At 40.2% G+C, this 13,175-nt stretch overlaps 2 protein-coding genes across 3 annotated transcripts; both read right to left on the bottom strand.

Moving 5' to 3' along the window:
* Positions 1-1,718: 1,718 nt before the first annotated feature.
* nat16l (N-acetyltransferase 16, like) lies at positions 1,719-5,811 on the bottom strand. Its single transcript, XM_028962932.1, has 3 exons — positions 5,033-5,811; positions 4,265-4,489; positions 1,719-2,836 (listed from the first exon to the last, which is right to left on the bottom strand). Exons 1-3 carry the CDS (start codon positions 5,219-5,221, stop codon positions 2,270-2,272), a joined length of 981 nt encoding a protein of 326 aa, XP_028818765.1. The 5' UTR covers positions 5,222-5,811; the 3' UTR covers positions 1,719-2,269.
* Positions 5,812-6,101: 290 nt separating this feature from the next.
* LOC114769735 (uncharacterized) lies at positions 6,102-12,650 on the bottom strand. 2 transcript variants are annotated; one of them, XM_028963063.1, is made up of 6 exons: positions 11,870-12,650; positions 9,775-10,122; positions 9,417-9,443; positions 9,212-9,341; positions 9,079-9,136; positions 6,102-7,928 (listed from the first exon to the last, which is right to left on the bottom strand). In XM_028963063.1, the coding sequence occupies exons 1-6, from the start codon at positions 11,925-11,927 to the stop codon at positions 7,644-7,646; spliced, it is 906 nt and encodes a 301-aa protein (XP_028818896.1). In that variant the 5' UTR covers positions 11,928-12,650; the 3' UTR covers positions 6,102-7,643. The 2 variants fall into 2 exon arrangements, with proteins under 2 accessions (XP_028818896.1, XP_028818975.1); XM_028963142.1 differs by lacking the exon at positions 9,417-9,443 and having other exon boundaries at positions 11,870-12,647.
* Between the last annotated feature and the right edge of the window lie 525 nt (positions 12,651-13,175).

Genomic DNA, 13,175 nt, shown 5'->3' with positions numbered 1-13,175 from the left:
GACAGGCTGCATGTTTTTTTTTGTTTTTTTTTTATGGAAGAAAAATGGAGCAAATCCGTCTGCGTGACCACAGCCGGCTTCTTATTTCCGAGCTGTTCTGATGCACTGTAATCATTCTAATCTTTACACTTCCTTCCTCGGCATCTTTAATTAACACAACTGCTGGCATCCAGTGTTTTACTGTTCTAGTACATAACGTACTTAACGACAATCACAGTAGGAACAAGCCATTAAAAAGAGAATTAATCAAAAGAAGAAATGCTGTTCATAAAGACAATTGTATATGGCATGTCATAACTAATTTCAGCCTGGAACAGATAAAATAAAGCCCAGATACAGCGACTGAGTGTTGCCCTCTTTGTCCTTCCTGCTCTGCTTTAAGGGGGTCCTGACACCGGTGATCACTCAGCCCTGTACAGAAACACAGGGTCAGGCGCCCTGCAGGCTGGCTGGTGCCCTCAGTGACCGTCTGCAATGCCCCGCTGCTCACGTGGCTGCGGGTAGTTACTGTTCAGACAAGTCTGGGTGTTCGCAAACGTAGATTTTTACAGGGAGGTCAGAAGGAACAGGCGGACGGAAAGAACGTTACAGCAGAAAATGCGTTAGAGCCTGAGCAAAGGGTCAGTCTTGTCAGCGGGCTCCTCCCCACGTCGGACAACAAAGCGACATGCCTGCGGGGATGCATATGCGGCAGAGAACTGATGGCACATCCACACACGCAAGAAATGCTCAGATCAATAATTAGGCAATCAATCAATCTGACAAGCGATTAATGATTGAAAAATAGCTCGGACATGGAACGATTTGCTTGCTCATTAGCTGTCCATTAGCACGTTCCCTTCAGTAGCTCTGGTAGGAGCAAAGAGCCTAGTCCCAGCTCAGTGCCCAATCAGACAAAATTTTCTTAAATGTCTACCACAAAATTCAGTGAAAATATGGAGGAAAAAAAAAACAGAGAGTTGTTAGCAGTTGAGTTATTAAATCTGGTTTGTCCTTGACTGTGTCTGTGCTATTTCATAGGACTGACTGTTATTAGTGTGTGTGTGTGTGTGTGTGTGTGTGTGTGTGTGCGTGTGTGTGACACTTTGAGCCATGACTCCAGGATTCTGCGCATGGCTCTGTAATGAGGTCTGGTGAAGGAAACAGACGCCTGACATGCGGAGACTGGATCTCACTTAATGGCCGTAATGACGAGCGGAGAGGCCAAACAGAGCAGCGGTGACATGGAACTAAATGAAGAAAGAGAGGACAGGCGGAGAGGACGGAGAGAAGGGAATTGGGGGCGAGTGGGGGTGGGCCGAATGATGGAGGGACACATCCAGGCAAGATGGGGAGAGGGTAGGTTACAGAGAGTAAAACTAAAGAGAAGGGGGAGTGAAATAAATGAGATGGGCCTAAAAAAAGAAGGAGAGAGAAGAGGTATAAAAGCGGGTGAAAAATTGGACTCTCAGCCCGGCCTTCTTTCATCCTGGGAGGAAAACCTTTGTGCTTTTTCTGGTCGCAATAGAAATCGGCAGCAGTGACTAACCCCGCCCCCCCATCATATCTTGAATGAAACAGATGAACTGTGTTTCATGGCGCCGAGGTGTTTATTTGAAATGCTCGGTGTGCTGATTATGGGCAGAGAGGAAATCAATACCGAATACCAGCAGAGCTTGTTCTCACAAAGGGCAAATGAACCATTTGGCATTTATAAAAAGAATAACACTTCGCATAAACAACATTTCAACTGCGTATTGTTTTTATTAAGAAAAGCAACACAGCTACGATGACGCCGTCGCTTGTATATATTTTCAGATGTATATTTTTAATTAATACAAATTAAACAGGATTTATGGCAATGGCCATAAAATATTACAAAGACAATGGGGGACATTCTCAAATTGAATTAATAGTTTTTCAATAAGAATAGTTAGTATTGAATAGTTTGTCAATAGGAAATTATTGAATAAAAGCTCTAAAAGGTCTTCATGCTTGGTTTGGTAAAATATGTGGTCATGAGATGATTATAACAGATAACAGATAATAAATGATTAGAACAGATTATAAATGCTGTCAATTTAAATGTAGAATGAAGAAGTACGGTGTGTCAGAGCTGTCAGTCATCACCATTGACTCCTCCCATTTTTATATTACATCATTAAAGTTAATGCAAATTTTAAGGAAAATCTTAACAAGTGTTACATCTATCATGGTGCTTTGAAAATAAGGCTCTGTAGATTCAATTTTCCCACAATCCCTTTGTTCACTTCTACATTGGCATGAGTAATTATTCCATCTCTTTCTCAAGGAACACTTGTTCCCAGTAGTCCCTGTATTGCGTCAGTCCCGACTCTACCTGGCAGAGCCTCCAGAGCTCCTCCCACACGGAGGGATGCATGTACACATGCACCAATACCATGCGGTCGATCTTCCCAGCCACATTCTCCAGGTGGGCCACCAGCGCTGGCCGTGCCAGGGCGGGGTCGGTCCCATAGAGGTCCACGTTTAATCGCAACGCGCCGCCATTAAATGGGACTGGGTACGGTGGTGTGTGGAAGCTCAAAAACGTTGGTGTCTTGCTGGGCCCAGCAAGGAACCACTTGAGGTTCCGCCTCCTCAGCACCTCCAGGTTGCTCTCCATTGGCTGCAGAGGCTGCCAGTCTTGGATGATGGCGCCTCCTGGCAGCTGCAGTCTGCAGGTCAGGTCAGGGTCCAGAATCACAGCTTTTAGGTGGTCTTCCGTCTCAAAGGTGAACATTTTGTTGCCGGTGTCACCTTCGGCTGCTAGCTTAGTCTTCAGGGCCGAGACGAAGGTGCCAAAGATCGCAGCCTCTCCACAAAATGACAAGACAGCCTGATGATGAAAATAGTGAAAGAAAGAAAGACAACAAAAAATTAGATTAGGGAGAGAGGAAATGGAAGTAAGGTAGAGAAAGTGAGAGAAGGTGCATTTGATCTGGTGTAGGCGGGGGCAGGAAAGGAAGGGGAGGGGGAAGGAGGGTGACGCTGTAATTATAAGCTCAGTTTGTGATTTTCGAACATAAGGTGGGCTTTGTCTGCTTTCCCCATGGAGTTTTCATCAGGGCACGTAAGACACACGCAGAGGGCGGCCAGATTGAATGAAACAGAATTTCAGTTCATTCACATTTAGCTGAAATGCCGACGTTCATTCACAAAACTGTAAAGTCCTCTCAAAGAAGGCAATCGTACTTATTATAATAGGTTTAGCATAGCAGCATGCTTGTGACCCTTATCATTCATCGCCACAATTATTTTTGGTTTAAGGGACCATCACAAATAAAATATTGGTGACCAAACAGCAAAATTCATAATCAGTTTAAAGTAGCTGAAATCAGGAAAAAAAAAAAATTGGTCTTTGTGTGACTGTCACTTACAGCCTCTGCTTCCCACCTCCATGCGTGATGTTTCTGAGATTTGGACCTTGACTTATATTATAAATGTTAATGAGTTACAAACCATAGAGTTGCTTAAACAGGTTTAAACGGTTTGAACATTTGCCATTACAGGGGAAATCGTTGCTCCAATTCTGAACTACTGAAGCCTTGCAGGGAAATCTTTATATTTAGACAATTTAGATAGTACAGGAGCAACTGATATATAGGTCTACGTGGGTCTGGATAAATCTTGTTTTTCTCTTGCAGTAATGAGATTAAAAAATTTGGTGCATGAGCAGCACCACTGATCTAATGGCAGCTTTATGCTAGTCCTCTCAGACAATGGCAGAGAACATGGACTAAAATCCTTTTTTGACCAAAAGAAACAGCGATCTTACGGCCCATGAAGGAATTCAGATTTCTTATCTCGTGATTTGTGTCTACACAGCATCAGCAGGCAAGGAAATAGCAGACATGCAGATAAGAAAAGCGCAGTGAAGCATTTCAGTGTGACTCTCATAAACTGCGTAGACAATAAGAAGGCCTCAAAAGAAGAAAGTGGTAACCAAAGAGGCACTGTGACTGGAGCCAACAGACCTTGGCCGCTTTATTTATTTAAAGCCGCCGCCACCTCCGTGGAAAACCTGCTTTCATTGCATACGGCTGCCTTCTGCAAGGATTTATCAGAGCCATAAAGTACTGTTAAATGGGGGCTAAACGCTCTGGGGAGCCCTTTCCAGGATGTTGGGAATATTAATAACCTATGGAAAATGAGGAGATGTCAGCACATGTTCTGAGGGTGTCCCTTGATTTCTGGGAAGCAGGAGATTCTCGTAACACTGATAAAGCCGGTTGTGAAATCATCCTCCATTCGCTTCTCCACTCACCCTCCTTGCCAGCAGTTTGAATTTGGACAGTTTCTCTCTTCCAGGAACATCCGCTCGAGTCAGGCGCTTCACCCTAATGCTGGGGTACAGCTTCTTCATGTGCATGTCGGAAAACCTCTGGATGATCCCGGCTATGCCGCGACCCCTCTCGCTGGGACACACGCGTAAGCCTTCCAGGATCAACGTGCACCCCTTATCAACCACGAACCCCGATTCAAAGGCCACCTGCAAGCATGAGAGCATCATGAGATCCTATATATATATATATACAGTGCAGGCCAAACGTTTGGACACACCTTCTCATTCAATGTGTTTTCTTCATTTTCATGACCATTTACGTTGGTAGAATCTCACTGAAGGCATCAACACTATGAATGAACACATGTGGAGTTATGTACTTAACAAAAAGTGGAGACCTGACCTCCACAGTCACCGGACCTGAACCCAATCCAGATGGTTTGGGGTGAGCTGGACCACAGAGTGAAGTCAAAGGGGCCAACAAGTGCTAAACACCTCTGGGAACTCCTTCAAGACTGTTGGAGAACCATTTCAGGTGACGACCTCTTGAAGCTCATCGAGAGAATGCCGAGAGTGTGCAAAGCAGTAATCAGAGCAAAGAAACTAGAATATAAAACATGTTTTCATTTAAGTACATAACTCCACATGTGTTCATTCATAGTTTTGACGCCTTCAGTGAGAATCTACCAACGTAAATGGTCACGAAAATAAAGAAAACACATTGAATGAGAATGTTATCGCTCTCCTCACCAGCTTTCTGTCTCTCCGGGCCAAGAAGACCACTCTGTCTGGCTCAGTCATCCACTCCCAGTAGCGATGGGGAAGGTAGTCATTGCCATCGTAGATGTTCTCTGAAATGGCCATCACGTCTGCATAATCTTCAGGCTTGGCCAGCCACAAAGTCAGACCATCACTTTCACCCAAAAAGTCAGCAGCCATCCTGGATTCCCCCCCTCCCTCCTTGACAGTGTTCACTTCGGAAAGGACACCTGCAAACGTGTCAGGGTCAAGTATGGAGCTGTTATCTGCAGAAGAACCCCAGGCTGCTGGAGTACACCGCACCAAAACGACACTTTTCACCAGCGTGCGAGTCTGCAAGGGACAAGGTGCGAGACACGTCCACGTCCACGTCCACCGCCTCGCAAATGCGCTTCTCAACTCTTGCTGGACTTTAGACCCCCATTTCCTCTTCTTCTTTCCTGGACAAAACCAACAGCGTCTAGCGGTTCTGCTGTCTGGGAATAATATTCATATATCTTTTAGAATATATAACTAACATAGTTAGTTACATATATATTAAAACTGTAAACGGAGGACCAGAAACGCTGGAACGTACTTGAACCCGCTTCAGAATCGTTTCCGAGTTTAAGAAGCAGCAGGGAACTCTGGTCGGCAGCACGACAGCGCCATCTTACGTTGAGTTTGGTAAATGACGTACAGCTCTCACTGTACGCTGCAACAACGTTTCAAAAACGTTTCATTACATGCTAAAATATATATTTTTGCAAAGCTCAGTGGCAAGAGAATTGGAGTCGTAAACCAGGGGTCGTGAGTTGGATGACTTCAAATTACATTTAGGGGCAGTTGTGTTACCTAACGTGTGTGTGTGTGTGTGTATGTATGTATGTATACACACACACACACACACACACACACACACACATATATATACATATATACACACACACACACACACACACATACATAGTTTGATACATTTCAGGAATTATCCATTTGAATACCCAAACTTCCAACCTAACCCATATATAACATCATTGCTGTTTTATTATTATAAATAGAATTAATAATAGTTTTTACTTGAACCGTATACAACGCCCCCTGGCTGCAGCTGGTAGCACTGCCCTCAGCTCATGCTTGTTCTCCAGGGCACACGTAAGAGGATTTATATTAAACGCTATGATGTTTAAATAAAATTGCTTAAAATACAAACCGCGGAACAGCTTTCAAATGAAAAAAAGAAAGAAGTTTACATTTTGAAGGCATGACGTTTTTAAAAAAATAAAATCATCAGATAAAAACCAGAAGGAAAGGACGTGCACATTATAATTGTTTTAATACTTTGGAAATGTATGCAAGGTCTACTAGCTCACTGCCCACATATGATGAGCAACAGTGAGCACGAGAAAGGTGTTGCACAGATATCACACAAAGTCACTTTCTCAACCTGCTTTCAAGATGAGACCAAAACCTAAAACCCTTTGCCTGTGCCTTTTTCACATTGTAGTTTTTTTTTTATTTTTCTGCAGGGAGCTAAGGTTCTAAGGTTCTATAAAAAATTCACATTATAACCATTTTAAACCCGATAGTCTGTGCAAAGTCATGTCATGTACAATTTAATGTGGCAATAGGTGCTTTGTACCCTAGTGTGTAACACACTTGCCTATGAACAAGAAGACCCAGATTCAAACCCCACTTACTACCTCTGTGTCCCTGAGCTAGACACTTAACCCTGAGTGGGGACTGTCCCTGTAACTACTTGTAAGTAGCTCTGGATGAAGACGTCTGATAAATGCTATAAATGTAAATTTACTTTATTCAAATAAAAAAAACTTTTAAATAATAGGTTTTATCTTACACAGGAACCTATGCATATGCTCTCTAAAGCAAAGGTGATGAGCAGAAACCAAAAGATGGAGATAAGAGAGGTGACATTTGAAGGCCCACTGACTGTCTTGTGTGTAACAGAAAAGGTCATTTCCTGTGGCACAGACATCCACTACCGATGACTTTTTTTTCCCCATTATCAAAGGAGGTGATGTAAAATTCTACCTTCTTCAAACTAATCTGCCTTAATATGTTAATCTGCATCTTTCCTTTCTCTGTGCAAAAAATAACTGTATTTGACTGAATTTGAAATTGCAGTATTATGTGATGTGAATAAATCAACAGTGAAATACAAGACCTCTCAAATTCATGACAAAATACAGCAGATATACAGATACATCAGGACAATGTATTTATATTTGCTAACCATACCACATCCCATATTGTAAATGACAGCAGGAGAAAATATGAACACAGAATGCTTTGTATTTAAATAATATAATGCTTGATAAAAAGCGCAACACCACATATAAAACTATTTGGGCAATGTAGTGCAGATAAATTATAGTATAAAATGCACTGAAGATATTGTCCTCTACATTTGGTCTCTTTGACCAAATACACAAAAAACAGATTAAGCAAATTCTTCGAAGTTTCTTTATATGGCTTCTATTGCATCATTTTAGATAAAACAGAAATGAAAAAACAACAGTGAATGACATTTACATCTGTTTTGTGTGTGTCTGTCAGATAGACCATGTGTGTTTCATGTACTTCTTATCCATCTTATCCAAATCTACGAATTCTCACTGTGCTCTTGTTGTGTTGTTTGTGCAGGCATCTCTGCTGGCAGAGCACCTGTCTCTTCGCTCTTTTTCACGGAATGCTGCCCCAGAAGAGCGTACATATTTCTGGATGGCAACGTTTGTGGTCTGGTGCCCTGGTAAGACTTCCACAGTCGGCCATAATACAGATCAACTTTTATTTTGGCATACAATTTGGACGGGTCAAACCCAGTTGGATGAGACTGAGGCGGAGGTGGTACTGGTGGATCTTCAGGGATAGCCTCATTGGTGTTAGCCTTTTGGTTAGAAGTAAAAGGACATAAGACAACACAACACTAGAGAAAGCCCTCTGGAATGGAAGGGCGAAACGTTCTCAAGGATCCATAACAAGTCTGGTTGCCAGTGAAATAACCTTTTTTTTTTTAACCTTCACAGATATATGACAACAGAGTGCAACACTTTTGAACTTCAATATGCTTGCCTATGGTGTAGTTATAATACTAAATATAAATATTATATAAACATATTATATAATTTTTTGAAAATCACTAATACAAAACCGACACAATTTAATGCTCATAACAATTATTGTTTGTCAGCAACTAAATGTTTTTAATTTTGTTTTTCTGATGCCACAGTCATTTACCATGTCATATTCAAGAACACTGTTCTTGAATAGCTTTTTAAAGTTATTAATATTAAAAAAAAGTTTAAAAAAAATTTTTTTTTTTTAAACTTTTTTTTAATATTAATAACTTTAAAAAGCTATTCAAGAACAGTGTTCCTTCTAACCCTCTTTTTGATTAATTTTAACTGTCGGTGCATTCAGCAAGGAGCTTTTGCAGTGATGGCAGTATTTCCCACTCTTGGCTTCTCTCCACCACCTTAAGTTAGAAAACGGTACGAGGAACGAAAAAACAGCGACTCAAACATACTTCACTTTCTCCTGCTATAAAAGATGGATTCTGCAAAACTGCTCCATCTTAGCCTTCATAACCACCACTGAATAGGTGCATCCATATATATAAATCCTATATATATGTGCAAATATAAGGACTGCACTGGCATTAATATGCTACCCAACGTAACTACCCATAATGCAATGGGTAGCCAATAAATGCATATGATTTCCTTCATATGCATTTATTGGCAATTGCTTCATGTAAATAATCAGTTAACTGTCACCTGCAGCTGCTGTGATATGTAAACTAAGACTCAACCACAGACTATTTCAAAGACTCAACAGGAAGTCTGGGCCCATGGGCTCGTAGTGGTTTCGGTCTTAACGGTCAGTGTTTGACGTCATGATTATTACATTAACATTGTGGTCCTGCATTGCATTTAAATTTTCTACTTTGCTTTGAATCTTCAAACTTTGTCTAAAGCATTTCAATGCAGCACCTTTAAACAACAGCACGAGTATGTACATGACCTGCAGGCTCTCACCTCTGAATCTGGTGACCAGTCCGTGAGAGAACTAATCTGTACTTCGAAGACCTTAACACTGTGGAAAATTAACAAGCAAAAATGATGCAAAAAATAAATAGATAAGGCATGCAGAAAAAAATTATTGTCATACCTCCTGCAACACTTTCTCCAGATGCAAAATATAGATATGCTGACGATGAGGAAGACAAGGCCAATTGCACCAGACAGCAACAACCACTCCTTCAGAAACTGTGCCATCTTGTATGTGTTGTGTTCTAAGGCTGCATAAAAATAATATTTAAACCACACATACAGTACCTGGATCTGTATTCCTGTGCAGATAATACTTCACATACATGCATCATGCCATGAAATGATGAAGCCTAAATAGAAAGATAAGCTTAGTAATCAAACTTACTAAATGATTTCCACATTTAAAATAAAATTAGCTGTTTATTTTATGGCCCTTTTTTTTGAACTGGCGCTAAACACAGTGCTATGTTTAATCTATTTATTCAATCCTGAGCTTTAACCTTAAACTAACAAAAAAGCTTTGCACATAGATGTCATAACTGTACACATTAACACACATATTGTGCTTAAAAACACAGATCTGTGTCTTTGTGAAGGCCACAGTGCTGTTTTCAGAAACACCCAGTGAAGGTAGGGAGAGAAACTCTGGCAGTAGAACTGCAGGGATAGTGGGAGACGCACCTTTTGTAACTGAACTGAGGCTGCTGTCTATGCAGCTCTCCAACTTTCCTGCTGGGAAGGTAATAAACTGGCAGCAGAATACGTTGCTTTCATTCATGGCTCCCTTCTTCAGTATCAGAGATGAGAAGCAGACGTGGTCTTTGTCCCCATCAATGCCTACGTCTTCAAGGTAACATTCAGGAACATACATACCAAGCTTGGGATGGAATATGGCAAGATTTATTTGTTTGGAAGCCCCCATCACCCAGTTTATCTGAGTGACTGTCGTGTTGCCTGAGATGGTACATGTCAAATTCAGCGCTCCTTCCATCCATTTCTGGGTAACTGATATCCCACTGTTCGATATTCCTGTAAATATGAAAATGTAGCACTTTAACTTTTGGACTGTTCAATCAGATTTTTTGAATTCTAAGAACTTCACAGACCTAAAAACTTAAAAGAAACTTTACCAAAACAAGAATTCTCATGTTATCAGAGCTAACAGCTCATTCATTTACCTTCAATGGGCCACTAAAAAGGCAGATAATTACTGATTTTATCAGGACCTTACGAGAACTGAACATGATTAGCTCAGCCACCACATAAAAAAATTAAAAAAGGGGGTCTGCTGCCTTGTTATAAACACATGATAGGTATGACCTACATGAACAGTAACATGAACATTTGTATTCACTTTAAAAGCCACTTCCTGACTGGTTGGTTTTGGTGGGTTTCGTACTTTTTTCCATGCAATAAACTTTCAATCTGACCCTTAAACCTTCTTGCCGAAATATATTGTATGAACTGTACATATTAAAAGTACTAACAAGCAGACATATTGAATATACAGAACATGATATACGAATGAAAATGGTCTTTAGATGTATGTTCTTGTAAGTGATGAAAAATTGAAACATATTACATATCAAAAGAAAAGTTTCCTTGTAAAGATTTTTAGTTACACTCTGTACTTATGTTATTAGATGCACACATCAGGCATAACATTATGACTATGACTAATTTTGAGTAGATCCCACATCTGCCACCAAAACATTGAAAGAAGGCCTTCAGGGAGTACTTCAACTAAGGGGTGCACTTGGTCAGCAACAATGTTTATGCAAGACCCAAGGTTTCCCAGCAGAACATTGACCAGACCAGTTTGTGGCCATGCAGCCCCATATAAACTGTGATGCACTGTGTGTTCTGACCCATTTCCATCAGAACCACCATTAACCTTTTCAGCAGTTAAAACAGCAGTAGTTTATTGAATCAGAAAATATGAGGCAGCCTTTGCTTGCAATGATGTTGTGGAGAAGCTATGACCTAGTCGTCTAGCCATCCCAATTTGACCCATGTCAAACTGCTGCTATATAATTACATATTTTTTTATTTTAGTTTAGTTTACTCTTGGTGACAAAAGAGAGCACTATGTTATCTAAAGATCAAAAAGTCCAAATGAATATCCAACAGCTGATCAGAACCATCAAACTGAATTCATATGTAAGATTATGTTCATGATGTCAAATCAAATTAATTTATTAGCATTGTTAAATAATCATACTTTTCAAATTACTTCTAGGAAAACATGAAAATTTTGCAAAGTCATAAGGACTGTGCCAGAGTCTGATTTGAGAAAAAAAACTAATAAATCATTTATGGGATTAATACTTACACTTTATGTAAAGTGTAAGTAAGACATTTACATCAGTCAGCCGCAACATTAAAAACGCCTGTCTCCCATGCTGCTGACTGGATTGAGATCTGGGCGGTTTATGGACAAAACAGTCATATGATCATTTTCATGTAAATGTGTCACAGTAACAGAACTCCAGATGTGAACTATACCACATCTATCTTCATATATTGCTATAGTAACTCACTGATACAAAACTGTTTCACATCGCAACATGAAAGATGATGGCTCCTGGAATTACATGTTTCTCAAGATAGCCCGTCTGCCTCTCTCTATGTTTTTTTCTGTGCCACTTTTTAATACTAGTATACAAATAATAGAATAGCATAGGTGTGCTGTTAGAAAGCATGCAGTCTTTTGTAAATGACACTTGCCCTCCTAAATTTGTAAGGTGCACCCATGATCCATGCCGAAACTTCATACCTGCCTGCAGAAAGACGAGGATGAGCGCAGCGCTGGTGGAATAATATCTATGCATCATTGTTTCCTGAGAAACAGTCTTCGTCTTCCTTTCCTCGACTCCCCTCTTTGATGTGTCTTTGTGTCTGTCCTCAGCGGTCTTCAACTTTTTTCTTAAAGCGTTTCTCTCCTTGTTTAGGTACAGACAAGTCCTCTTCACATAATTTGGATTTCCTTCTGAGAATTTTTCTATACCATTTTTGGCCTATAATGCTGTTATAGTTCTGTTGTGAACTGCCTCTGTGGCCAAAGCGTTCATTTCACAGGAAGGAAAGAAAACTGAAGCGTCAATGATATAGAAGGAGGTTACTTAAGATTTTTTTTCTTCTTCCTCTTGAAGTGGGAGTTTCCATTCTGCTTTGAGCTCCTTTTTTTAATACCATAAACCACAATCCCTCCACACACGCATTTCACAGCTGTGCACAAAATTCCAGGTCCAGGTTACAAGGCTTCAGGGCTTCATTGGGCTCATCATGTGGGCACACTCCTGTACAGTTTTAATTAAAGGCCCCCTCCACCTCTGGGGGGGCTCACTGATGAGCTCTGGTCTCCAAAGTGCAACCCCTCTGTCCTCATCCCTTCTATTCCCTGTGTTCTCCCTGTTGCTGTATGTTTACTCAATACTGAACTGCCATTGCACTGTACTTCACTTTCAGTTAGTTAATTTTTTTCTCTTAAATTTTTATCTTGTTTTTATCATTACTGATTATTTAATTTTACTATTGCATTATTTATTTATTTATTAACATATATACATATGTATATATATATATGCATCGTCTTTGGCTTGCTCACTAAGGGCCTAGTGGGCCTGTTCCAATACACATTGTAAAAAGCAATGTATAAATAAAATTTGACTGATTTGATTGTATATATGAGAATGAAGAAATAAATAATGTAAGCAATGGCAAAATATAATAATCAAAATCAAATAAAATAATAATTAAATATATACCTTTTTGGCCAACAGGGGACGCCTGTGTTACAACAGGATGTGCTGCACTGACTGTACTTTCAGTATGGGACTTAAGAATTGTGCATATCATAGACTGTTTCTTTGCTAATTTTCTTTTAAACCACACGAATAACTCATATGTGCATGAAAATGTAGCTTTTTTAGTAGGAGGCTACAGGTCGCTTTCACAATCGCTATCAAGTCTTATAGCCACGGGCCATCAATCACTACATTTTTTCCATGTAAACATGCTCTGTTTCTATTTTCGTGTTTTTACACACACAGAAAGGCAGATGAACACAAAGGCACATGACT

The sequence above is a fragment of the Denticeps clupeoides genome, chromosome 1, assembly GCF_900700375.1.
Source record: "Denticeps clupeoides chromosome 1, fDenClu1.1, whole genome shotgun sequence".
Taxonomy (NCBI): domain Eukaryota; kingdom Metazoa; phylum Chordata; class Actinopteri; order Clupeiformes; family Denticipitidae; genus Denticeps; species Denticeps clupeoides.
The sequence above is the reverse complement of the archived record's forward strand: the minus strand, read 5'-3'. Positions and strand labels throughout refer to the sequence as shown.